At 48.4% G+C, this 26,866-nt stretch overlaps 7 protein-coding genes and 1 long non-coding RNA gene across 8 annotated transcripts in view; all 8 read left to right on the forward strand.

The window, feature by feature from the left end:
* The first annotated feature begins 359 nt into the window (after nucleotides 1–359).
* On the forward strand, nucleotides 360–17,588 carry LOC126574587 (uncharacterized). The gene is made up of 2 exons (XM_050234867.1): nucleotides 360–610; nucleotides 16,657–17,588. The coding sequence occupies exons 1-2, from the start codon at nucleotides 360–362 to the stop codon at nucleotides 17,555–17,557; spliced, it is 1,152 nt and encodes a 383-aa protein (XP_050090824.1). The 3' UTR covers nucleotides 17,558–17,588.
* A 177-nt stretch (nucleotides 17,589–17,765) lies between these two features.
* LOC126572051 (uncharacterized) lies at nucleotides 17,766–18,826 on the forward strand. Its single transcript, XM_050231073.1, has 2 exons — nucleotides 17,766–17,798; nucleotides 17,870–18,826. Exon 2 carries the CDS (start codon nucleotides 17,923–17,925, stop codon nucleotides 18,760–18,762), a length of 840 nt encoding a protein of 279 aa, XP_050087030.1. The 5' UTR covers nucleotides 17,766–17,798; nucleotides 17,870–17,922; the 3' UTR covers nucleotides 18,763–18,826.
* Nucleotides 18,827–18,874: 48 nt separating this feature from the next.
* LOC126572050 (uncharacterized) lies at nucleotides 18,875–20,500 on the forward strand. The gene is made up of 3 exons (XM_050231072.1): nucleotides 18,875–18,914; nucleotides 19,302–19,442; nucleotides 19,506–20,500. Exons 2-3 carry the CDS (start codon nucleotides 19,349–19,351, stop codon nucleotides 20,444–20,446), a joined length of 1,035 nt encoding a protein of 344 aa, XP_050087029.1. The 5' UTR covers nucleotides 18,875–18,914; nucleotides 19,302–19,348; the 3' UTR covers nucleotides 20,447–20,500.
* Nucleotides 20,501–20,977: 477 nt separating this feature from the next.
* Nucleotides 20,978–22,234, forward strand: LOC126572052 (uncharacterized). The gene is made up of 2 exons (XR_007607939.1): nucleotides 20,978–21,080; nucleotides 21,171–22,234. It is a non-coding gene; the product is annotated as an uncharacterized LOC126572052 (long non-coding RNA).
* Nucleotides 22,235–22,343: 109 nt separating this feature from the next.
* LOC126570737 (uncharacterized) lies at nucleotides 22,344–23,644 on the forward strand. Its single transcript, XM_050228710.1, has 2 exons — nucleotides 22,344–22,381; nucleotides 22,451–23,644. The coding sequence occupies exon 2, from the start codon at nucleotides 22,497–22,499 to the stop codon at nucleotides 23,304–23,306; it is 810 nt and encodes a 269-aa protein (XP_050084667.1). The 5' UTR covers nucleotides 22,344–22,381; nucleotides 22,451–22,496; the 3' UTR covers nucleotides 23,307–23,644.
* Nucleotides 23,502–24,588, forward strand: LOC126570735 (uncharacterized). The gene is made up of 2 exons (XM_050228708.1): nucleotides 23,502–23,689; nucleotides 23,763–24,588. The coding sequence occupies exons 1-2, from the start codon at nucleotides 23,502–23,504 to the stop codon at nucleotides 24,562–24,564; spliced, it is 990 nt and encodes a 329-aa protein (XP_050084665.1). The 3' UTR covers nucleotides 24,565–24,588.
* A 234-nt stretch (nucleotides 24,589–24,822) lies between these two features.
* Nucleotides 24,823–25,720, forward strand: LOC126570736 (uncharacterized). Its single transcript, XM_050228709.1, has one exon. It carries the CDS (start codon nucleotides 24,824–24,826, stop codon nucleotides 25,673–25,675), a length of 852 nt encoding a protein of 283 aa, XP_050084666.1. The 5' UTR covers nucleotide 24,823; the 3' UTR covers nucleotides 25,676–25,720.
* Nucleotides 25,721–25,807: 87 nt separating this feature from the next.
* Nucleotides 25,808–26,866, forward strand: part of LOC126581702 (uncharacterized) — a 1,236-nt gene continuing 177 nt past the window's right edge. The window contains exons 1-2 of the mRNA XM_050245544.1: nucleotides 25,808–25,903; nucleotides 25,985–26,866. The exon at nucleotides 25,985–26,866 is cut by the window's right edge and continues 177 nt beyond it. Of these exons, the coding sequence (XP_050101501.1) occupies nucleotides 26,128–26,866 (739 nt within the window). The 5' untranslated portion in view covers nucleotides 25,808–25,903; nucleotides 25,985–26,127. The remainder of the gene's footprint in view (nucleotides 25,904–25,984) is intronic.

Genomic DNA, 26,866 nt, shown 5'->3' on the forward strand with positions numbered 1-26,866 from the left:
AAGGGGAGAAATGGAACACCGCCGCCGAGACGGCTACAGCAGCAGCAGAAGCATCAGAGAATCCTTTGGTTTTTTTTTGGCGCATGCGTCGTTCCCTTCAGCATGGCTGCTCTCTCTCTCTCTCACGCGCGCGATAGAAAACAATATCCGCACGCACACTGCACGGTGGTGGTGCCGGCCAGAATCTCATCAACCCCTTTGCAACCCCCTAAAACGGAGGTGGTGTTATTGTTGAAATCGCTGCGCTTACGAGGCCCATCACTCATACTAGCAACCCCTTTTTTCCCATCAACACAACACAACAACACAACGTTTTGCATTCCTGTACCGCTCGCCGCGCACAAGCAAATCACACACGAATGTATGCACGTGTGTATGGGTGTGCATGGGACTGTGAATGGGAGGACGGAGTCGATGTGCACGCACAAGCATTTAGCTTCTATTGCGGTCACGTTATTGCGCTCGGCAACCACCACCGGCATCACGAGGTGGAGGAACAGGAGGAGGTCGAGGCATGTGGTGTTGTTGCTGCTGCTGGTTATGCTGGCTGGGGCTGTTGTCGTGGTGAGCGCGCACTAACGCGCGTTCCGCAATCCACTGGCGGCGATGGGTAAAAGTGTCACGAGGAGAAAGATGCGAGGTGATGATCGAAGGCGGCACCGACCGGGTTTGCCCATAACCGGAGGTTCCACCCACCCCATACACCCCACAATCCATCATCATGATATCACGTGAGACGTCATTTCGTTGGCTTCCACTTCCAGTTCGATTGATTCCCCTGCAGCTGCTGGTGCTGCTGCTCCGCTTCGTCCTTCCAGCCATCGAGAGACACTCCGGACTCCGGTAAAGCCACATAAACGTCCTTAATTAGTGCTGCCTGCATGCGTCGTATCGCTCTTTTCTCTTCGATCGCTCTCGGCGCGACTCATGAAGAACCGACAGAACACAAAGGCGTGTACATGTAATCGATAAGTGGCGAACAGTCGACAGCAAATTCTGTATTCTGAAAGTCCGTTGGACATTCCCGAACCCGACCCAACGTCGGAGATTTTGAATTGGACTCCAAATGGTCGGCCGGTTCGGCCTATGTGTCATCCAAAGCTGGTGATGCTGCTGCTGTTGTTGCTTGATTGTTTTGGTTGTGCGTTCACATCTCTTCTCACCTATCGAAGAGCGGTTCTCTTGCCTGCCATCATACAGACACACACTACTCTCTGGCTCGCAGAGCGAATCTGCCCGGACCAGCATCATGATCGGAGCATGATGGACAAGAAACAAGGGTAGCAGCATGCTGCGTGAAGGGATAGCAAAAGAGCATTCGAACAGGGAGCTAGAACAGTTTGGGCCTCGAGGTCAGCCGCATGTGGTGGTGGTGCTGCGGCCCTCGAATATCGACGGGTACAACGTCCCTTTTTTGGCACTGGCAGGGTTGGACGTGCTGCTGGTACATCAGAAATCAGTCGCCCTCTGATTACAATGTATCGGTTAAAAAGTGCCGAGCGAATGATTATGAACATCTTTGCATGCTTCTTTCATCAGGAGATCCGTCTGCTGACTGATGATCGCTCTAGTTTTATTCCCATTCTCTCAAAAACATTCTCCATCCATCCAAGAATGTCTGGGAAGCACAGATTTTCTGCGATAGTTTTGCGATTACAGGACGTGTAAGTGTAATTCCCATTATCATCGCCTTGAGAATTGACTATTGGTATTGGTTGTACAGCCTGACGGCTGACGAGAGACGCGACTGGCACCATCCTGCACGCACAAATACGAAGCCAATATTGTCCTGGCCCTGGAGCGCACCGGGGCAGCGTTGTGAGCGCTGGCTTCTGTCCGTTGAACACCGGGAAAATCGCTCCCGCAAAGCCAAGCTGGGAAGAGAAGGAGGATACTACATCTGATGCGCATTAACCGTGGAAGCCGTACAATTCGCGGCGGTCCCGCTGCTCCACACGGAATCAGCGGCACTTACACGCATACATTCACGGCTGTCCTGTACAGGATGCGTGCAAGAAAAGGAATGGATAAAATACAAACATTCGGGCTCATTCCACGATCGACAACATAACACATCGCCACCGTCCGAAGCGATCAGATGGCTGTTTTGGCGTCACTAGCCTGTCTGTATGCGTGTGCGTCGTCGCAGACTGGCGCTGTGGTTACTTTGTTTATTTATCCCTTTTCCACCAAAAACGGTAAGGCAACCCGAAGTGTTGCAAGAACGAACCACCTTCGTGTGCTATTTCATCTCTTTCAATCCGATTTATGCTCCACCATAAACATGCTGCGAACGGCGTGCTCTTCTCCCCCCCTCATGCTATCTCGCTTCCGTTCGGTCAGCTGTCCCGCTCGGATCAAGGATACGCGTGTGCCCGATGTTGGTGTTGGTGGTGTGAAAACGCATGTCGCGTATATGAATGAAAAATGCTCTCGGCGTACGCACACCCGCCGCCGCAACAACACACAAAACAACGCTACCGTCGCCACCAGCTGTGCAATGGTATGCTGCAACAGGAGAAAGAGATGAGCAGGAAAAGACCGTGGCACGTGAATATCTCACCCATACAAGCAATGCGAATGCTCCCCACTCCTCGTCTGCTGCTGCTGCATGCGGATGTGTTTTATGTTGTGCCGTTTGTTTGCAAACTTTGTGTTCTACTTCGGGAAGCTGCTCACGGTGGAAGACGCATCTCAAGACTCGATCGTCTGCATTCTTTCGTTGGTTGGAAAGCTGGTTTCATGCCATCATTGCCTGCTTGGTGCCAACATGACTTTCCCAAGAGCACTGGTAGAATGCGCAACACAGCGAGCATACATTATCCCCTTCTTATTGACTTGCTGTACATCCGTTCTTACTCGGTTCTCTTCAATCGATGCTCTCTCTCTCTCTCTCTCTCTCTCTCTCTCTCTCTCTCTCTCTCGCTTTCTCACACAAAGAACCACCGAGTTCGAGTTCTGCTGGATTGTTCGAAGAAGAAAACCAATAGAACCCCCCTTCAGAGAGCAAGAAGAAACGCTCGTTCCTTCTTTTTTATTCAATCAATTGCAATCGGCCAGAGAGGGAGAGAGAGAGAGAGAGAGAGAGAAGAGCCTGTTTATCGCTTGATGCGCCGTTGTGTCCATCACCCTTTTGCACAATTGATGCTTCCGCATCCGACTCCGAGCCATGAAACTATTGCTGGGATCTGGCATTGGCCGACGAAGGAAGAGATTTGTAAAATTTCCTACAACCACCGATCGAGAGAACTAATGATAACCGTGAACGCACGGGTTGCTGGGTTGCACATGGAGTCGATGCATAGAGGAAATCGATTTCAACTTCGTTTCCAACTGCCCGATGGTTTGGTCCGCAAAATGAAGCACAAGCACCCCGGGTCCGGACACCACGGATTGGAATCAACTTCTTTTTGTCTCTTTATCTCCCTCTCTCGCTCTCTCTCTCTCTCTCTCTCTCTCTCTCTCTTCCGAAGCGAATCGTCCAAACCAATCGCCATGGCAACGCTTATGTTCTCGCTGTACTTTGCTTGTCGATGGCTGGTAATCGCATCGGGGAACAACATTGCCTCCCGGTGAATGCTGCTGTCCCGAGAAGCAACCCTTCGAATCTGGTTCGACCGCTCTGGCCACGAGGGTGCGCGGTTTGCGCTCTTCCCTTCTCCTGCACGCATGCCAACGCATACCGTAATCAAGGTTGGTGTCGTTGCTGCACTTCACAACGGGCCACGACAACGACGACGGCAACGACGAAATCGACGATAGCCAGTACCGTGGCCTGCTGCGTTGTGTGGTGTTTGTTGGTCATCATCACCTTCGTCGTCGTCGATCACGTCGTCGATGATGTCGGTTGCTCCTTCTTTCATGCCGCTTCTTCTGCTAGCCTTCCGAAGCTCAAACAGAAATGCATTCTCCAAGAACGGCAAGAGAACAAACAAAATGCAGCAGCAATCGCGCACATGTGTTCGTGTGGCAGGAAATGGAGTGAAGGAAACTGTGGACTGTGTTTCAAAAGCAGCATCAAAAGGCAGCAGCAGCAATGCTGTCAAGCAAGAACCCCCCGCGAAGAGCAAGAACGGGGTAATAAAACTGGATAATTCCCCGGAGAGCAGATTGCTGCCAGTCGCTTTCAGTCGGTGTCCAACAGTGTGCATTCGGCCGTTATCGACGCAGACTCCCTAGACCAGAACCGATCCGATAAGAGCGGGGCCGAGCGCGTATGACCACAAAGTGCCTATCGGCGCAGCGCTGGCGAAGCAATCCGCTGCTGCTGCTGGCTATGGCATCACAAACGAGCACGATCTGTTGTGGAATGTCTGTACTGGATCATGGGCAGTACAAGATGCTTCAAGAGTTCCCGATTCCCGAGCTCTCCTGCCACACCAGTACGGCCACAAAGGATAAGTGCGTCTGAGCCACCTTCCCCCCCCAAAACAGGAGGTTTCCAAAACTGGACACATGACACAGCTCCAATCGCTTAACCAGGTGGCTGTATGTGTGCCCAAGTGAGAATAAACCGAGGCAATAAGCGGGTAATTTGGCAATCGTACGGCGACGCGTACAATTCGAAACACAAACACAAACGTGCCACGTGCTGCCCTTGCGTTTATGGTGTCATCCCACCAACGCCCCTGCGCTCGAGCATAATAACCGCACAGAGCGCACAGAGATCGAGCAACATCAAGCTCTGCTCACACTCATACCCATGTACAAGCCAGCAGGCCGCACAAAGCAAGCCGCGGAGCGACAACAACAATCCACACCAACAAAGAACCACCATCACCCGGCCGGACGGCCGGATTTGTGGATGCGGCAAAGAGGCCCTCGGGGGAGGGTGAGAGAAAAAGAAGAGTTGGCTTCGCTCCGAATCACATGGCTTACTTGAGATGAATTGGTGGTGGTGTGATGGTGGCGGTTATGTTGCGTTCGTTCGCTGCTCACATGTGAGTGCACACGTGGCCGCACAGCAACCTCCACCTCGCCATCATCATCATCATCATCGTCATGTTATTTGCGCAATTTTCCGAACTCCATCACCAACACAAACGTACGGCTTCTTACGCATCGCATCCCAGCCGATGCTCTCTCTCTCTCTCTCTTTCTCAATCGGTTGGCCCTACACGTGGCGAGGGGAAATGTAAAGCATGAGGCAATGGCAACGGCGACAGCGACATGCGTACTTTCGGTTTACATCACTGCCCCGTCGTGTTTGTTCGCGCGTATTGGTGGTAAAGGGGCGAGCACAACAGCAGCATCAGCAGCTTTGGCAAAAATAGCTTTTTCGCGCTGATGGACCCCCAATGGGTGGAGGCCTGCTGCTACTATCACCGCCGTTCCATCGCTTTTCACAGCAACAACGCGACCCACGAATGCGTCATTGTCGTAGCGAGAAAAAAGGTGACGGGTTTTACGCGCAAATAACACAACGACGACGCCGCTAGCAAGGGGTTGTTGGAAGCCATCCCCACCCGCAACAACACGCGGGGCTCCAGCAGGGGTGGCATCGCATGGTCCAGCCATCAGCAGATGGTGACCGCGTCGTCCTGTGCCCGTTTGGTGGTGGTCGTGCAGCGGCGCGTACTCTCTCTCGCTCTCTCTCTCTCGCTCTGTCGCTAACCCTAATCGATAGCCTGGCCGCCAACACCGATCATCGCGTGTTGGTTGTTGTTTGTTTGTTTCGCTGATTGTGCAGCCATGGGGTGGGATGGGGGTGGCATGGCGTGGCGTGCTCGTACGCAAGTCTCACCACAGCACGGTAGTAGGGGAATCGCATGACATGCCGAGAGAGAAGGAGAGAGCAAGAGAGCGATTGAAGAAAAAAAAAACTCTAACACCAAACCAAAGCGGCTGACCATCTGTGGGGTGAGTTTGCGCCAAGGAGGTTTATTTTCGAAGCAATCCATCCAAGAGAACCTGCTCAGCTGCGTCCCAATCCGCGTTTTCCAGAGCAAAACCTTGAAAGAAAACCTCCAAAAACACGCAAGCACTGAGAGGAAAAACCAAATTCCACTTTTGGCCACCATCAAGGGATGAGGGGATGATCCACGACCCTCCAGGGTGGGTCCTTGACAAAATGACGCCCGCAACGCCCAGGCAGCCAAGACTAAGGCAAGGAATCGAAATGCCAAGCAAAATTGCTTCCAAGGGAGGCAGCAGCAGCAGTAGGCCTTGCTGTTCGCTGTGCGCGATGCTCGCCGTCGGTGACTTTGATTTGCACTTGCATCACACAACGGCGCGATGATGGCGACGCGCCACGCCGAGAGAGAGAGAGAGTGAGAGAGAGAGAGAGAGAGAGAGAGAGAGAGAGAGAGAGAGAGAGAGAGAGCAGCATGCAAACCACCCACCGACCGCCGTCGCCATCGCGCGTTGGGCGACACCGAAACCAATGCCCTCTTTGTGTGTCACACATGGTCGGAGCGCGTCGCGGAGAGTAATTCCGCGGTTCGAAAAAGCGGCGACACGGCTACACTGACAAACTGTACGCACACGCGAAACAAAGGCCCCCGCCCGCCCTTGGCCTCGTGTGTATCTGGCAAGAGTTGTTTTGATCAACCCTTCCCTCTCTCCCCCCCCCCCCCCAAAATCATCCCCTAGCCACCACCGAAGGGTGAACTGCACGCATCCCCATCGCGATATCATCGTCCCTGAGGTTCCAGCGAAATGTTGAGGGGAGAGACGGTCAACGGTCGTCAATCCGTCGTAGGCACAAAGAAGATTGTTCCAGAGCGCAACAGCCCGAGCTGATGCTCGGCATCGGTTGCCTGCACTAGCAGCCGGGATTCAATCGAAAAGTGACACTCCCCAGGTGCATCTGACTTCTTCGCCGGGTTTCTTATGCCGTTCCTCGTTTCCGTCTCGTGCCACTGTGCCATGCTAGTGAACGCGAGTGAGTCTCCCTCGCTTCGGCCAGAACTGGGTTTACTTTGGCGGCACTGCGAATGGGCAAACGAAACCAGCAACTGCAACACGACCGAGTAACGGCGGCGCGTACCATCGGTTACGAACACCGATGCACCACCAACGTGGTGAACGTGACCATCATCATCATCATCACCGTCATCAACATGATTGTAATGATTGTTGGCATCGGAGTCACCGCCACGCACCTTCCGAAGTCGTAACACCACCATCGGCCACAGAAGATCGAGAAGATCGCACAGTTATCATGCATCGCTTCGGGAACTCGGGAGCGCATCCAGTGGCGCAACGTCGACAGCTCTTAATCGAATCGCCCCGCAACGGAGGGGATTTTTTTGTGTGGCGCGATTTGTGAGTCTGTTTTTTTTTCGGGCGAGAGAAAGTTGCTACCATTCTTGTGCCGGCCGGGGCTCGTATGCCGCGGAGAAACCGGATTGGCGAGACGCGAAAAACGATTCGCTTTAACGGATGAGCTGCGACCGGCGGCGGCTGCACGTTCACGATACGCTTCTCGCCAGGTTTTGACCGGTTTTTGCGTACCGTTTTTTTTGGGGGTGGGGGGGGGGGGGGGTATAATACTGATCAACGAATCCAGGAGAGTCCTTTCCTTTTGAACTCGTCTGGTGATGAGCAAACGACACGATCCTCGATCGACGATGCTCTGGAGCGGAGAGCTCGTGGAGTTCAGACGTGAGCTGGGGTCATTCTAGAAACCTGTCGAGCACCTGGCACTAGGGCGGTCGTATTGCTACAACATGGCAGCTCGTAGTTAGTTGACATGAACATGAAGTTACATAAATACGAAATTTGAGGTGCTAGACCACTCGCTTGGTGACTGCTACCGCAACTTTTTACGATTTTGTTTGTTTTTTTTTTAAGTAACACACTATTCGTGAAATAATTCCATCTACTAGGTGCAGATTCTAGCAAAACTAATGCCCATACTTTACCGTCTTTAAGTCTGTTGTTGTTCGATGTTGGATGTTGGATTAAAACTTAGTTCATTTTGTACTTTACTATTTTTTGTAGTGTTACCACACTTCATCAATGATACTACTGTACATTATGTGTTATTTTTATTTCAAAATTTAAATAGACGGTTTTAAAGAGGTCTCTCTCAAGCAATGTTGTTTTCAAATTGCCAACGTTCCGACAGTGAAAGGACAGGGTGAAATCATAAATACTCTTCTAAACAGCTCGCAGCTTAACTGCGCCTCAGTACAAGTGATTCCATTTCGGGAAACATTTCTTTTTTGTAGAATTGACCTCTTTTCTCACCCACAATTCGCACACTACAATGCGCGCTCAAGTCGCTAGGACTGTCACGCTTTGATAGCGAATCTGCTGATCGCACCGAGTGACCGAAATGGTGACCAGTGATTCAGATTTGCTCAAAAACCCCATCCATTCCTTTGACAATCATTACCAATGAACCCGAGAGGGGAGTGATAACGCAACACCAAACAACGCATGGGACGCCAGCATCAACCGAGCGGCCCAAAAAAACATCCGCTCCACGCCGACCGCACGGAATGGTATTTGTTTCTTGGCCAATATTGTTGTTGCTGTTGTTGCTGTTGTGGATAGGCGTAACGGTATCTCTCTAGCACCCCGCCAAACACACACCAATGGCGACTGTTTGGAGAATTGATGCTCACCAAACCTGGCAAACCGACGGTTGCAAATTTGAAAAAAAAACAATACAAACGAAAAACGAAAACCCTGGGCCCACAGGAAAGAGTAGAGGGGCATCGCGTGCTGCATCCGAGTGAGTGAGAATCCGATGTGATAGCGATTGTTTCTCGCCCCCCTAAGCGAAGCTCATTCTCGGCGTTGTGCGAGAGGAACGAACCAGACCCTGACACAAACACGAGCCGCACGAGCCAAGGGGTGTTCCCGCCGGATGGTGGCTCCACTCTCGGGCCGCCGGTTAACCGACCGCACACACGTCAGCTGGCAACAGCACCCGGCCACGAACAACCGTCCCTTCCCCAAAAAACCTGCTCCCCAACATTACGCACACTAGTGCGCAAAGCAGGTTGTCCGGATCGTCATCGTCGTCGCAATCGCGCGTCGTCGAGAGCCCGAACGCAACCGAACATTGTTTTTATCTCGCGCTTGGGGCTGACACTGGCGCTGGCGGTGTGTAACAGACCACCACGTGATGGTCGCCCCCTTTGGGGCAGACAACGTGTGATTGTATGTGAGCGAGGCAGGGGAAGAGCGCTTGTTTGCGTGCGCGAGATCGCGGCAAACCATCGGCGAGAGGTTTGGAGGACTCGGGACCAGATGCACACACGTCTGCACACGACTGCAGCACTGGCCGCAAATGGTAGCAAGGACGCGAATGCGCGTGGTGCGGTGGATCCCCTGTGGCTCAAAATGCCGCCGAAGCCAAACCACGGAAAGCCATGTCGCCGGTTCTCTCTTGCTCTCTCTCTCTCTCTCTCTCTCTCTCGCTGTGGGGCGTGCGCACGCGTGCTGATTGCCGATAACTTGGAAGCAGTTTGAAGGGGGAGGAAGCAGCCTAGGAGTGACTCAATACGCGAGCGACCGGACTGAGCACACGCAGCAAAACCGGTTCTTTGGTGCGATGGTGCTGCGGATTCTCCCGCTGTTCACCTTCGTTTCATTCCTGGCTCCCCGCGCTGCTGCTGCTGCCGCTTGAACAGAACTCCCTCGCTCGCTCGCTCTCTATCGGTGGATGTCGGGATCTTCGGGTGTGCCCGGGTGCGTGTGTTTGATTCAACAAGCCGGCACACGATTCCGGTACAAGTGGTTTAATTCCGACGAGCTAAAGCGGCAGGAAATACATGAAAGATTGATCTTTGAAGATCGCTCGATCTCGACTCGATCGTTGATGTGGAACACAAGCGTCTTGAATGTTGAACAGAGAAGGCAACGTTCCAGAAACTGTAAAAAAAACCCTGCATTTTACATCCAGAACAAATGGAGCTCGAAGTAGAGCATGGGATTGGAGTGATTCATCATGCGACGCAATTCCAGCAAACAGTGACATCAACTTACGGTTACCACCTTCACCAGCAATGGTGACGACAATGCCAGTACGGGTTTAAAACTGGGGCGAAAAACAAACGGTCACAAAGCTTTCGCTTCTGCAAAGTGCTGAGATTGATCGGCACCACAACACCTGCCGTTGTTTCTGCGCGCGAATACAACACAAACCGAGAGGGCGACGATTTGTACTAATTGAGCGTTATCTGGTTGATTTGTTTGCTTTAGTCGAGCCCCATCTGTCTGGCCGCTCGGGACGCCCTTGCCGTGGGAATCCATTGACTGATAAGCGGATGGCATGGAATCGAACAGTCTGCTGGTGTCAAGACGCAGCGTCTCGTCGCGATATCGGGAGTGGGTGCGAGAATAGAAGATGGAAAGTGATGGAATGGATTGAATGGAACTGTTTGGAGATCCCATTTATTTTCTTTATAAGTTGCGGCCAAAACGGTAAATGCAGATGATCATCAGCAGCACTGTTTGGTTTGATACGCTACTTAAGAGAAAGCATACCAAAGGGATGGCATCGAAAGAGACTTAAAAACAGTCTTGTTGTTTTTTGGGCTCCTACCATTTCAATCTCCAAGAATAATTAAATTACAGATATCGACACTTTTTATGTACAAAATTAAGGGTTTGCCACATGTTTGTACATGATTGTAAATGACATTATGGTGGTATTTTCGTAGTATTTTAGTATAACATCGTCATTAGAAGGGGGATTTTCTTGGTGAAATAACCAATATGTAGAAAAATTGTCCAAATGATGTTCTACTCAGGTACATTACTTACCAATTTAAATTGACCACCTTAGGATGACAATAGTTGATGTCTGAAACAAAAAGAGTGACAAAATGATTACATTTCACAGTCGAATCATCCCGAGGAACATCTAGTGCCAAGGCGAAGCATAGAAATTACTAAAGGAGGCGCCAGGTGCTTCACGATTTCAATGACCGCAAACATTCATTAAACACATGTATTTATGTCCTATACGACCCTCTCGAGACCCACTACTCTACGTTTTTATTCACCAATGCTCTACATATGAATTATCTTTACAATCAATCGGAAAACAACTGGACGAATATGAGTTTTCCATCGCGAATGGAGACGCCTGCCAGTTCTGAGGGCGCATCGTTTCACTCCTAGTAATACATTCTAGACACAATGGAGCACACTTTCGGCCAAATGTAACATGCCCCGTCCAGGAGAGTAGCTGTAGGTGATGGCACATGTTAGTGTGCGAACCTCCGCATGGTCGTAAATGGGGAAAACCACCACTCAATCCACCTTACACATACGTCTATCTAAAGAAAATCGAAATTTCATTTCCTCTTGTGGACAATATAGGGAAAACCTTATAAACGCACCGGACATTGGCGACCGTACCGGTACATTAGGAAGGTATAAGGAAGTTCGTGGTCCGTTTTTCGACATTTCGGATTAACTCACACCACGGAACGACCGCGCGGTCACGCCACGGAGGAGAGTTCGGTTCCATGCACGCGACACACTGTTGCGTGTGACACGCGCCACGAGCCCAATGTCAACCATGCCGCATGAAGAAGAAAGTGAACGAACACATCTGCATGTACGCACACTGGAGCAACGGCTTGGCCGGCTTCCACCTTTCGGCCTGAGTCTTTGGTTATTTTCCTCCCGGGATATCCAGCTCAGGGGCACAACCGGCACACGGTTCGATTGCGGTAAATGCGCATGCCTCGCACATCACGGCAGTGGAGCAACGTGCAGGAGTTTCGAGAGAAGAGAACATTGATCCGCAAACCACACACTGTCACTCTGGTCCGGCACTCGCTCTCTCGCTCTCGAAGATGTGTTATATTTTCGCCCCTATTTCCACAGTGCCACAGTATTTAAGGTTTTCCCAAGTGTCTACGTTGTTGGTTTCCATCGATTGGGGGTGACAGAATGAGTTGTTCCAGTAGCCGCACTGGAGCTGATGGATGATGATGGACACGTGTGCTTGATTCTAATGACCATTCAAATAGCAACCTTTTAGCTGCGTCCATTTGGGGCGGCTGCGCGTTTGTGATCTGATCCGGCCCGGCTTTCTATTTCCCGAGCGTGCCTACGTTATCAAAAGCTTCTAACGAGCAGTTACTTCCTTTTCGTTAAACAATATCGTCATCATCACTCGATATTACCTCGCCAATATTACGGTAGAAATTTTATTTTATAATTTCGGAGCGTGACATTAATTATAGCGCTACAGGAGTCCATCACTGGAGCCCCAGGGAGTCTCTGGTCGATACTTGGCACTGACTCGGGAGTCCGGTATAGCCGATTCTGATGAGTAAACCATTGGAGCTGGGAGCTATCGGGTTTCTACATCAACAGCAAGATCAGATAAATCATTAATACAACAAATACATGGTTTTTCGACTCATGCATTTAAATTTGAATCCCGCGATAGAGAAAGCTTCTTTTCCTATCGATTTGTGTTCTTTTCTAAAAGTATTATTACTTCTGCTCAAAGTAAGTCGATAATTGAAATGACGCTCTAGTGCGAGCAAGGTTGCTGCAAGCGTCCGTTAATACAAAGATTTATGCTATATTCAAACAACAAAACTGATGTGTAATCCATGCTATTGTTTCCCCATTTGGATAATTCAAGATTATTGTGTGCTGGCTAGAGTATTCAGTGTATAATACTTATACTAATAGTTTATCTAGCAAAGCGCTCCTGGGAGTGTAGCTCTGCCGCTTTCTACTACCGACAAAGCATCCTTTGACCAACGAAAGTAGTCTCGTTGCTAATATACATTGTCCAATTTGCTCTAAATCCTCCAGGATGATACTGTGGGATGAATGTTAATCGATTAAGGGCCCTCACCACCTAACGAGTACAATAATTTTGCCAATCCACTTGATTTTATTGACAAAGCTTGAGTCCCAGCTGAGTTGCATCTCAACCGAAAGCCCTCGAAACACTTCGTGATCGTGATCACTACGAGATTGGCAGTCACGAGGTGTTTGTGTGTAGGTGGCCACTTACACACACCGTCGCACACATACATCTTGCACACAGCGGGCGCAAGTGGTGGCAGTGAGCGGTGCACACAGAAGATGCACCAGAACGGCACAATCAAGGCCACCCAGTGCAGGTCACTGGTAGTAATGCCTTCTGCCATGTCCATGTTCTTCGATTATCTCTGGCTCCGTCGTTGTCGTCGTCGTCGTCGGATCGGTTGGCTGCGCACGGTGGCTGTGGGAACCGAAACAGACTTCCGAGAGAGAGAGCCACGTCGAGTGCATCAGAGGTGCTGCATTGCAATCGTGCTGTCCATTGGTCTCTAGTGGTGCATCACGCGAGCGTATACGTGGACACCAAACAGTGATGTGTGGTGTAACGGTGGTAGTGTACTCGGAATGCACGGAAATGCATTTTCACTTTCTGCTCGCTAACGTCGGCTAGATGCTCGGCCCTCGGTGCCTATTGCGTACCCCGTGTCCCTTACCATCCATACACCAGTGCATGCCAGTATGGGTTAAACAGCAAGTTGCCCTGCTGTAATTGGGCCCCGCACGGTGCATTGGTTTGCGAACGAACAACATGCAGCAGCAGCAGCAGCAGCAAGCCGTTGACTTTCGGTGCACTTTTGAAGGGCACTACAACGCCAGATGCACTTAACACAATCACACAATCAGAGAGAGAGAGAGGTCTGTTTTCTTTGTCCCGTGTGGCTGCTGTTGCTGCCTGCCTGCCTGCCTGCGGAATACGCACACGAGCACAGCAGCCCACGTTGTGGTTTAAAACGTGCGATGAGCGGAGAGCATCGTTCATCTCTCCTCTTTCCCATCCAATTATGTGCATACTATGGGGCCACACGTTGGTGTTGCTGCTTGTAGATGATGGTGATGATGATGATGATGATGATAATGGTGTTGGCGACGAACAACCATCGTACACACCACCATCTCTACCTTGCACTGTTGCGCCAACATGCAACCGTGGGTATCGTCAGCACGAGTGTCCGCGTTTGGGGCCGATGGCTAGGCCGCGATTCCGCGATACCCGATCTGATGCTATTTTATGGCGTCAAAGCGACGATACTATTTGCATTTATAACCGTCTCATATATTCACCGCCAAAAAGGAACATGTTGTGCTAGCTCGGCATGATTGTAAATATTATCCGCAAGAAATGAAAAAAAACAGATAGATGTTTACAATAGTACAGGTTTCTGTGTATTACCCCGATCGGTAGAAGAATTTCCTCTGAATCCGTGTGTTCGTTGGTGAGAAAAACGTAGAGCACCTGCGGTGCATACGGATGCAGCAATTTTAATTTGGCATCCCTCTAATTATAATCTCGACGACTGCCCGAGTGGAAACTGGCTCATTTTGTGCGGCCGCGGACGTAGAGGACCTCCACCAAAAACACACCCCCAACGCACACCATAACCCCAAGCAGCACCCTTAACTCGTGTGCATCTAACAAACGGACCAATTCGCATTCTGGGGAAACGAGCCGGGAGAGGGATTTCCGGATCTACGGTCATCGCTTTCTTTTGGATGGTTGGAATGGTTCGAATGGTTATCTCGAAGCGTTGTTCACACAAAAATACATTTCAACGTCCACCCCCCCCCCCCCAAAAAACATCGACTCGCATCGGTTTATCATCCTCTGTACAGTGCCATCAACGACGCCGAACGCAACCGACGTCAATGGTCGGTCCGTTTACCACCGTTAACCGCCGTGGTTTGTAGATCGTTTGCCTACCCCCCCCCCCCCCCCCTCCCCCCTTGGCACTTTTGGCGGCATTGATCAGTATAAAGTGGACGCCACAAATACTACACGAAGCCACGAGGTGCACTTCTGGGCGTCGAAAAACCTTCGTCGTCTCGCCACTCGCTTGGATTTGGCGCCAGCACCAGGCGTTACTACTACCAGCCGTGTGCATGGTGGTATGCATTGTTTATGTTGACGATCGAAAATAGTAACGATCTCGATCTGCTGCTGCACATGCGTTCCTGCACGCGCGTTCCGTGTTATAGAAGCGAATGGTGCAAGGTGCAGTTGCATCTGCCCGGTGCATGCCTTTCGGAATCTTGCTATCTAGCAGGCATTGGTGCATGGTTCCGAGTGATCGCAGACGGTTCTTAGCAACCAATGGCGGGGAGGGGTTGGCTAAAACTCAAATGGAAAGCCGATCAACCGGTTCAAACAACGCTAGAAGATTCCGATGGAAAATGATGGCGGAGGCGAATGATGAAAAAGATGTGGCAAGTGCTTACACAGCTTTACTTACTATTTTTAACTCGGCTCGCCCGCGCTCGCACTCTCTCTCTCTCTCACTCTCTCCCTCGTTCTCTTTAGTTACTCGCACTTTTCGGTATCATTTTCACACTTTTGAAGATGTTCGATGATGATGATGGTTGATGATCCCGGCACGGGATCGGTTAGTTCCTTGCCAACTTACACTACTGCACTGCACCCGGCGCATGGACGGTTTGTACAATTTCTGGCTCCTGTCGCCACCGCGTGTTGGTCGTGGGAGTATGTGTGGGAATGCGCGCGCACGCATCCGCCTCACATCAAAATGATGCCGCGAGTACACGCGAGGGCCGCGGAGGCAACACGTTGCCGCTGCTGACGAGAGGTGGAATTGAAGTCGACGACGCGTTGTGTCCGCTCTCTGGCCCCCCCTTTTTCCACGTTACTACGCGCTACAACACATGGTGGTGGTTTTTCGTTTGCAAACCAAATGTCTTGCACTGGCTCACCGTTGGTTGGAGATATACTAAAACGCGTCGCACGTTCACACACGCCCCATTTTGGCCACCTGGACACTTGATTTCACCTACCGATTGAATGTAACTTGTTCGTTCGATTCCGTAAGCTGCACTAGCAGCAGGGCCTCAGTACCGAGGAGCACACCGTCGCCTACACGTGACTAACTAGCTCGCCACTCGGATTCGGATTGCGTGTTCCGCCGTTGCCGGTCCGAGGGGCGTTTGTTGACCTTTCCGGGCGTCCCGAACTGTTCACACAGACACGAAGACCTCCTGCCGATGCTGCGAATTACGCCTCAGAACGAAACGAGACAGAATCAGAAGAACCTGAGGCAAATCACACGCTTACACACATCAAACCAGTGCTCGATCGCGTTCAAACTGGGAAAAGTGGGTGGTTTTCTGTAAATAAGACACCTCAAAGCGAGATCCGCAAAAGTAAATCTGATCGGACACCACCAACGACCGTTATCACGCGATTTTTGTGATTTTTCAAACTTCTGCAGCAAACTGATCACCCTGTCCACCCTGTGAAAAGGATCACTACTATATGGGGTGGTGTATTTTTTGTTGTACTTTTTTTGCAAGGGGCGGTGTAGTTTTGGTGTTTATTTAAAACCGCCGCTAAAACCACTCTTTCTGCGTAAAATCGCTGTAAAACGGGCGAAATTCTTCACATTTCTGCTCTAGTCCACGCCCTGGACCAACAAACTGCACTCTGGTCGTGGATCCCGTTGGAATGGTAAGCCAGGAAAGTGCAAGACGCCTGCATAACCCAGCCGCAGCACGACGAGACGAGGAAGTGGAAACCACGAAAAAGGCGTTCTAAATCGCCTTGCAACGCCTCTGGGATCCAATTAATCTACTCACAATCAACTACAGAAGGCCCCGCCTGCACCGGCAAGTAGAAAGGTTCGAGTTACTGCAAGGATCTGCGTTGAATTGACGATCGAATTCTCCTTCCAGGCTCCAAGAGCTCCTGCAATTAAGATTCCGGATTGCGTTTTCCGAACGGGAACGGGAACAGATTGCACATAATCGGAACAGCGCAGCCCTGAGCATGGAGGTGGTGGATGGAGATGGCGAAGTGTGTTTCGAAGAGGCGTATGTTGTGAGAAGCGCGTCTGATCAAAGCTGGAGCAGCATGTTTGGGATGTTGTCCACGATTAGCAACCGAATCGCGGAAATGCGATCAAAGATCAAGGCAATCGACAGCAGACTGAGTACGTGCGAGGAGCAACAAGTGGAAAGTACGGCCATCGTCGGGGGCGAGGTGGACGAGCTAGCAACGCAGATGTCGGCACTGAACCGTGCTATTGGAAACCTCCAGTTCGATGCTATTGCAGCGCCGATAACTGCCTTTATAACGCCTGCCACCTGTAAAGAGGATCTGGATGATCTCGAATCCAAAGCGAAGGACAAACAGTTTGTGAATCTGGTGGCCCACACGTTTGCCCGCGAATTCGGCTATAACCGGCAAGGAGAGGGAGCGCAAATCTTTCAACAAGTAATGCGCTACTTCTTCGACAAGGATTTCCTTATGGCTTGTACCTGGTCCGGAATACATAGGGACACGATCAAGTATCTGCCCCAAGGCACGATTCCAAGCACTCCGATCTTTATTTATAGCAGCCTCAGAGAACTGATTCATGCCTGTGTGACCATTTCCGATGAGACATTCACACAAGCGGAATGTGTGGCAATGATTCGTACGTGTCTTAGGAGTTCCCGAATGAAACTTAAAAGATTATGCACTCGGACGAATAAGAAGGCAAAGGAGAATATTCCTTCCGATGAAGTAGCGGTAAAGGGGCTAGTAGAAAATCAGCTACGGCGGTTGCGGAGTGCTGCCGAAACGGACACATGAGGGTGGAAATTTAAAAACGAAATTAAATAAATCTGTAAGGAAATGACAACGTACAAGAGGAATTTAGTTAATGTAAATTAACAAATTAAGAAATTATGCTGCTCCCAAACACAATCGATCAACCAAACCAATCAAAGCTTTTCCCAAACACAATCGATCAACTCCACATCGAGCAAGCGAAGGACGCTCGATTGGTCGATTGTTTGGATCAACAACCGAGCACACGAAAGCGAAGCTCATAGTAAGAATAAAACCACGATTTGTTCATAAAGTATTCCGGTAATATCTTCATATCCTTATCCTTCATTGCAGCCGGACAGGTTCTACACATTCACTATTCAAGCAAACGAGTTCCTTAAACTACAATGGCTCGGCCGCTGAAAAGGAGGATTGAAGATCATTGCGAAGAAGTCTGGTTTGAGGAGGTCAGCGTAGAAAAAGATCCCAGCGATACAAATTGGAACAGTTTGGTTGCCTTGGTGTCTGAGATAAACAACCAGGTTACGAAGCTGGATACGGAAGTTAATGAAGTCGACAACAGACTGAAGCACTTCGAGGACCAACAAACGATTAGCATCTCAATGATTCGAAAGAAGGTGGAAGTGCTAAGATCACAGTTGCAAACGCTAAAAAGTGTGTTGAAACCCGCCAAACTCGATCCTGTTACACCTCCGCTATCGTCGCTGGTAAAACCTATCCAGTCCAGAGAGGAACTGGACGAGCTCGAGGAAAAAGCTAAGGACGAAGAGTACCGGAGTGAGGTGGCGCAAGCTGCTGGGCGAATTTTCGGCTACGGCCGAATAGGAAAAGGTGAAGTCATTTGCTACGAAATGGTAGACTACTTTTTCGACAGAAAGTTTCTAATGGAGTGCTCTTGGCACGGGTACAACCGCGTTTGTGTAGATGGTGAGCTAAGGAAAAAGGTTGGTTTTATTAATTATGCCAATACTATCAAACTGTTTCATGGATGTGTCAGCATTTCCGACGAATCTTTCACTGAATCAGATTGTTACAATTTCGTAAAGGTTAAAATGTTAAGAAATACACTACGACGCGTACAATCGAAGAAAATCAGAAGTCCAAGCAGTATACCGAGGGTTAGATCAAAGAAAATAGACTCTGATAGTGATTTAGCGGTGCAAAAGGTCGTTAAAAATCAACTGCGACACCTGCAGAATACTGTTGGAAGTGGTCGTGGCTCATAGCTATTCGTCTAATCTTTCGCTTAGAATAATGTTGAATGTATTAACAATAAATGTAAATTCATGAGAAAATGTCAATGTACAAGTGGAAGTTCCCAATGCTGGGCAGAACTACCAAAATGCAATATGAACAAATTAATGGAAGATACAATAAGGTGCTTATTCTGTAACTTTCGATTACGATGGCCTCAGGCGTTCGATGATTCATGCGAATTTCGAAACGTTTCGAAAACAATAAACAATTCAAAATGACAGTTTGAAGTAAAAAAACTGTTAATTAACTTGTTTTTTTCGGTATAAAAACGACTTAACCTTTGTAATAATAGTATACGATTAGCAGAAAGAAATTATTGATGCACAATCAGGACGCTATAACTGTTTTTCAGATGCTCGATGCTCGATGTAAACAGAACGCCAGCTGTCGACCACAAAAATGCACTCGACATGCAGGCGATCGTGAACACCAAATGAACACAAAATGAACCAAATGAATCGAACGCCTGAGGCCATCGTAATCGAAAGTTACAGAATAAGCACCTAAGTTAATGCAAAAGAACTTATCATTCAATCGATCAACTCCGTATCGAGCATGCTTCATCGATGGAGTCAATTTGGTCGATTGTTGTGGTTACACGGATCGAGTGCGCCGAAATTATTTATCGCCCACGAAAGCGAAGCTCCAAGTAAATATTAAACTACGGTTTGTCTGTTAAGTATTTCATTAACAACCTCAACAATCATTGCAGCAGAACAGGTTCACATATTAAGACTTCTGTGTCTGTGGTCCTTAGCAACCAGCGTGATCCACAATCCAGGGATTCTTCCATCAACTGCAATGGATCAGTCGGTGACGAGGAACATTGAAGATCATTGTGAAGAAGTCTGGTTTGAAGAGGTCAGCGTGGAAAATGATCCCAGCGATACAAATTGGAACAGTTTGGTTGCCTTGGTGTCCGGAATCAACAATCAAATGACGGTGCTGGATACGGAACTCAGTGAAATCAACAACAGGCTGAAGCAGTTCGAAGAGCAGCAAACGATTAGCGTATCTACCATTCGCAGGAAGATGGAAGGACTAAAATCGCAGATTCCATCGCTGAAAAGTGTGTTGAAAACCGTCGATATCGATCCTGTTGCTCCACTACTAACATCGTTGCTTAAACCAATCCAGTCCAAAGAGGAATTGGACGAGCTCGAACGTAAAGCCAAGGACCAAGAGTACCGGAATTCGGTGATACAGGCAGCCGGACGAATTTCCGGCTACGATAGGAAAGGAGAAGGGGAAAGCATTTGCTTTCAAATGATAGATTACTTTTTCGACAGGAAGTTTCTGATGGAATGCTCATGGCTCGGGCGAAGACAGAGGCGAGTAAATGGTGAGGTAAACAAAAAGATTGCCCTCATCGAGTATGGCAATACCATGAAACTGTTCCATGAATGTATCAGCATTTCCGATGAAACTTTCACGCAATTTCATTGCTACAATTTTGTAAGAGTGAAAATTTTGCGACGTTCATTCCGGCGCGTATTCGCGAAGAAAACCAAAATACCAGTTAAAGCTCCAAAACCTAGATCCAAGAAAACAGACCCCGCTAGCGATTTAGCGGTGCAAGCGGTCGTTGAAAATCAGCTCCGACACCTGCAGAACACTGCTGAAGAGAGTGACGAGTCAACGTTGTTCGTTTAATATTATGCGTACAATAATTATAAATATATTATCAATAAACTAGCAACACAATTGGACTACGGCATTGAATCATTTTTAATTTTTAAGCAGGAAAAACTGAAATTTAGGTGCTTATTCTGTAACTTTCGATTACGATGGCCTCAGGCGTTCGATGATTCATGCGAATTTCGAAACGTTTCGAAAACAATAAACAATTCAAAATGACAGTTTGAAGTAAAAAAACTGTGAATTAACTTGTTTTTTTCGGTATAAAAACGACTTAACCTTTGTAATAATAGTATACGATTAGCAGAAAGAAATTATTGATGCACAATCAGGACGCTATAACTGTTTTTCAGATGCTCGATGCTCGATGTAAACAGAACGCCAGCTGTCGACCACAAAAATGCACTCGACATGCAGGCGATCGTGAACACCAAATGAACACAAAATGAACCAAATGAATCGAACGCCTGAGGCCATCGTAATCGAAAGTTACAGAATAAGCACCTTAATCAGCTGGCGGAGCTATTTGAACCGCAGTTGATTGGAGAGATTTCACCGAAAGCGTTACCGTTTGGAGAAAAGCCGAAAGGGTTACCTGGCGTTTTGTTTACAATTTTCTCTGGCTTGAAGTCAAGAGTGGTTGTGAAAAGTACGTGAGGATCCGAATTTCCTTCCGAATCTTTTGTTGTATTCATTAATACAATAATCCTCAGACGAAGAATCATTGATATCATTACAGAACAGGGGCCGCTGCAACAGTGCTACATCTATCCCATCGTCGTCTGCTGAGTATGGAGGTTGTGGATAGCGACGGCGAAGTATGCTTCGAACACGGGTACGCTGTGAAAGATGTTGATGATTCAAGCTGGAAATGTTTGTTCGGAATGCTATCTACGATAAGCAAACGGATTGTGGAGATGCAAATCCAGCTGGATGAAATCGACCGACGAATTCAAGAGTGTGAGGAGGAACAAGAACACCGTACATCTGTTATCCGCAGCGAAATGCAACTATTCAAATCGAAGGTAGCTGTGATAAAAAATATGCTGGATACGACCGCCATTGAAGCTCTAGCGCCACCAATAACGGCTTTAATCAAGCCGGCCAAATGCAAGGAAGATTTGGATGAACTTGAAGTCAAAGCTAAGGACAAACACTATAGCACTTTGATTACTCAGGCGGTTGGCCGGCAGCTTGGCTTCAATCGACAAGGAGAAGGAGCTTCCGTGTGCCATCAAATAGTTGACTATTTTTTCGACAGACAGTTTCTGATTGAATGTTCCTGGTCCGGAGAATCCAGACATCTCGGGAAGCCTTATCGGGGGATAAGAAAGATTGCTCTATCGTCGTACAAGCATGTGATAGAGCTGTTCCACGCTTGCGTCTGCGTTTCCGATGATACATTCACACAAAATCAGTGTGTTAAATTTTTACGTCTATGTCTACAGTATTCCACGATCCGTGTGAAGGCGAAGAGAACACGAAAACCAGTAGCACGCCGAAGCAAAGCCAAGAAGAAACCCACGAGCGAAGATTTAGCACTAAAGGCGCTCGTTGAGAATCAATTGCGTAGACTGCAGACGATTGCGGAAAATTAGATGACTTGCGTCCCGATAGAATAAATTGATAAGACAATACCAACATATTTTAAGAAAATGCGGAATAAGGACAGCTTCCAGGGACTATCGAAGCACGTAAAGAGAAATTAGAATTGAGAAACAAGGAGAAATCATTCTTTTGAACCGATAGTCGATTTTATTATTAGTTATCTTGAATAAATTGTAGTTCTTCAACTGCAACTTATCTTTCCGCGTAACGACCATTTTTCGTTCGGTCGATTTGGTTTTGGAGAGATCCGTCAAACCGCGTTTTTGGCGACGTCAAAAATCTCTCCACGCTCTGCGCAGTTTTGTTTACCGTCGTCTGGTGCGGACAAAAAGGCCGCAAAAAGTGCGTAAAATCTGGATATTTTCTGAACACAGTGATCCTCGGAATTAAATGGCAGTACTATCGTTTCAGCACACAAATTTTGCCGTTGGAGTTAAACAACTATCAGCCGCCGACGATGGAAGTGGAGGTGCTCGAGGGTGAAGAGGTGTGCTACGATCACGGGTACGCCGTGAGGGAAGACGACTCGAGATGGAACAGTTTGTTTGCAATGCTGTCGGGGATAAGCATCCGGATAGAGGGAATCAGCTCCGAAATTAATTCCATCGACAGCAGGTTAAAAAAGTGCGAGAAGATACAGGCAGAAACTGCAGCCGCTGTTGGGAGCGAGGTGGAAACGCTCAAATCGCAGATGGCTGCGCTGAAGAGTGTTATTGAGACCGCCGAAATAGATGCGCTGGCGCCACCGATAACCGAACTCATCCAGCCGGCCAAATGCAAGGAAGATTTGGATGCACTCGAAGAAAAAGCATTGGACGAAGACTATAAAAATCAGCTGGTTTCCGCGGTTGCACGCATACACGGTTGCAATCGAATAGGAGAGGGAGCCACCGTTAGCTATCAAATAATTGATTTCTTTTTCGATCGAAAGTTTATGGTGGAGTGCTCCTGGTCGGGAGAGTCGATAAAATCGGGAGTGCATAATTTTGACGCTAAAATTGCCTTATCCAAGTACTGTAATCTTATAGGTCTTTTTCATGCGTGCGTTAACGTTACGGATAGCACATACACACAAAACGAGTGCGTCCAGGTCATCCGTATGTGCTTGAAAAATTCCAAACGGCGGTTGAAGGCAAACAGGAGACGGAAATCTGCAGCGCAACGGAAGAAGAAGCCCACTAGCGAAGATTTAGCCGTAAGGATGATTGCGGAAAAACAGCTACGACGGCTCCAGGCGGTGGGGGTAAAGAAGATAGCTAAATCCTAAATCCTGCGTTCGAGTAGCTCTATTCTATAAGGCGACATTAATTTACTGACGATAACAACCTCATCCGCTGTGTCGTTGGGACACTCAGTCCATTCTACGGTCAGTTCCGCGTTGTGTCGACTTCTTGATTGACACACAGCACAATTTCTCTCTTTTCAACAAAATCATAAAATATAACTGGCACATTTGCTTATTATGAAAGACTTAAGTAAATTTCATTTTAGTGGTAAATTCCCGTTAAATCTTTGTGTGGTTCCAAAGCAACTTATCAAGCAGGCGATGCAGTGGAGAGATTTTGCCACAACAAATAAAGCGTTATGCGTTACGCAGTCGATCAAGCCGTTCTGTTTACATTTTCCTGCACGGAAAGAACGCTCCGAAAAGTGTGTATCCTGTAAAGTAAAAAGTACGAAAAACACCGGTAAAAGTTAATCGCTATTTTCATTACATTCTCAGGATGGAGATTGAAGAAGATGTGTGGTTTGAGCACGTCACGGTAGAGAATGGTTCGAGTGAGACCAACTGGAACAGTTTGATCGCCATGGTGGCTGGAATCAACAACCAGCTCATCTCGGTGAGCACGCAGATCAATGCAATCGACAGCAGACTAAAGAAATTTGAAGCGAAACAAGAGGAAACTTCGTCTATAATCGAGAGTGAGGTGGAAGAGCTAAAATCGCAAATCCCTAGCGTGAAAAGTGTGCTCAAAACCGTCGATATCGATCCTGTTGCACCACCTCTAACATCGTTGTTAAAGCCTGTCCAAAACAAAGAGGAACTGGATGAACTGGAGGCCAAAGCTAAGGACGAACAGTTCCGGGACGAGATCGTACAAGCGGTTGGTCGAATTCATGGCCACGACCGGAAAGGAGAGGGCGATACCGTTTGTTATCAAATAGTGGACTATTTCTTCGATCGAAAGTTTCTAACCGAATGCTCCTGGTATGGGCGAATGAGTCAGCGCACCAAGAACGGTCCGGGCAAAAGAAAGATTGGTTTAATCGGTTATGGCAGTACGATGAAACTGTTTCACGCCTGTGTCCACCTTTCGGATGAAACATTCACACAGACCCAGTCCATCAAGTTTATCCGTCGGTGCCTCAGATATTCTGCGACGCGTGCGAAGGCAAAGATGGTCATAAAACCAGCGGCACGGCGACGTAACCCAAAAAAGGTAGAAACCAACGGCATTTTGGCTGTACATGCAGTCGTTGAAAATCAGCTGCGACACCTGCAAACTGCTACAAGAAGGAAATAGTTGTCGGTGGTTGGTTAAGGACGGAGTAATTTCATAAGTAACAGGAATAAACTAGACAAGAACTTATCATGCAGCTCAACACAGAAAACAATCGATCAACTCCGTATCGAGCATCCGAAAGTCGCTTTCGTCGATTGTTTTCGTTCAAATCGTTCAGGCGAAACTCCCAAAAAGTAAAAATACGGTTCATCCTTTGCGAAGAAATAGAATATTAAACTGGTATAGTAAAGAAGATCCACACAATATTGAGCCGCAGAAGATGGAAATGATCGATGTTGAAGAGGAGTGTTTCGAACACGGATACGCTGTGAAGGAACAAGTGGAACAGTTGGAACAGTTTGGAGAACAAAGGTGGAACAGTTTGATTGAAATGCTCTACGGTATGAGCAATCAGATCACCGCACTAGGTTCCCAGGTTACTGCGATGAGCACTCAAATCAACGCCATCGACAACCGGCTCAAGAAGATAGAAGAGCAACAACAGGAAACGGCGGCCGCCATGCACAGCGAAGTGAAAGTACTCAATTCACACATAACTAAGCTTAAAGGAGTGCTGGAATCCATCGAAATCGAGCCGAGCGAGACTCGAGTCACACCATCCCTAGGATCCTTGATCAGTCCGGCCAAGTGTAGGGAGGATCTGGATGATCTCGAGGCCAAAGCAGCAGATGAGCAGTTCCGTTATGCCGTCGTAAATGCAGCGTCCCGCATCCACGGCTTCAACCGGAAAGGAGAAGGAAACAACATTTGCTATCAAATGGTTGATTACTTTTTCGATAGGCGATTCATGACCGAATGCTCCTGGTCTGGAAGATCGAGACGAGTCCCGGAGGATGATTCACTGGTGCAAAAGATTGCATTATCCACTTACAGTAACATCATAGAAATGTTTTTTGCATGTGTAAACATTTCCGACGATACATTTACGCTAAATCAAATCGAAACCTTTTTCCAACAATGTGTAAGCCATTCAAAGACGCGGGCAAACGCGAAGAAGATAAGGAAGTCTACTGCACGACGACGAAACGCGGTAAAGAAAATAGCGACCGTCGACTCAGACATGAAAGCAATCGTAGAAAAACAGCTTCGAACTCTGCAAGCCATGCTGTAGGAAGTAGGGGTTTTCCCTTTTTGAATAAAGCAAAGTACAACCAAACTAAAAAACGGTTCCAAAGATTTTCTTGAATTTCCATATTCCGTATTAAAAGAACTTATCAAGCAGCATAACGCTTTTCCGTTTGACAGTTCGTTCGCGCGAAACTTGTTTACATCTGGCGCATCATTTCGATGAACTGAATAAAATCCGTGTTCGCGAGGCGGAATTTTAATAAAAGGAACGGTAAGTGAAGCCCTACTGGCCGCTTTTCGTGCATAGGAAATCATGTCCGGTTTCTTTTTCCTATTTACCGATACATTAAAGGCACTGCGGAAGTGGATCATTGACTTCCTTGGAGCCAATAGCTGTGGCTGCGGCTGCGGCTGATGACCAACGCGTAAGATTATCGCACGTACCTGCCTCCTAGCTGACGCCGGGAATCGCCTGTTCCAACTCCTTCCTGAACCATGGACTCCGGCGAGGAGTATTATGTCCACCACATCGAAGTGAAGGACGAAGTGACGATAAGTGCATCCGATGAGGAGGAGGAGGTGGTGGTAGAGGAGGAAGAGGTGGAAGTTGAGGAGATAACCGGATCGAAGTGGGCTAGAATGTTTTCCATGATGTCCGCTCTGACCAGGCAGGTTGCTGATATCGATAGACGGCTTAAAAAAATCGAATCACAACAGCACCAAAGTTTGTCCAACATCCAACAGAAGGTAACAAAGATTGGTACCAAAATTGCTGCGTTTGGGAACGTACCGAGCGGGGAGAGCAATCTCCTGCCGCAACCGATAACGGCCTACTTTTCGCCCGCCAAGTGCAAAGAGGACCTGGATGAGCTCGAGGCGAACGCTTCGGATGAGCAGTTCGTCAGCGCCGTCGCACAATCAGTTGCACGAATTCACGGTTACGATCGAGTCGGGGAAGGCGTCACGGTAAGCCATCAGATAGTGGACTACTTTTTCGATCGACAATTCCTGCAAGACTGCTCCTGGACCGGACGATCGCGAAGCGCCGAAAATGTGCGTAAAATTGCGCTGGCACCCTACGAAAACATAAAGAATATGTTCTATCAAAGCGTTCACCTGGTTGACGATAGCTTTACGCTGAACGCAGCCGAGCGATTCTTTCGCGATGTCGCCAAACATGCCCGATCTCGCGCAGAGGTAAAATTTCTCAGAAAGCCCGCCCTGAAACGACGGA

The sequence above is a fragment of the Anopheles aquasalis genome, chromosome 2 (assembly GCF_943734665.1).
Source record: "Anopheles aquasalis chromosome 2, idAnoAquaMG_Q_19, whole genome shotgun sequence".
Lineage (NCBI taxonomy): Eukaryota > Metazoa > Arthropoda > Insecta > Diptera > Culicidae > Anopheles > Anopheles aquasalis.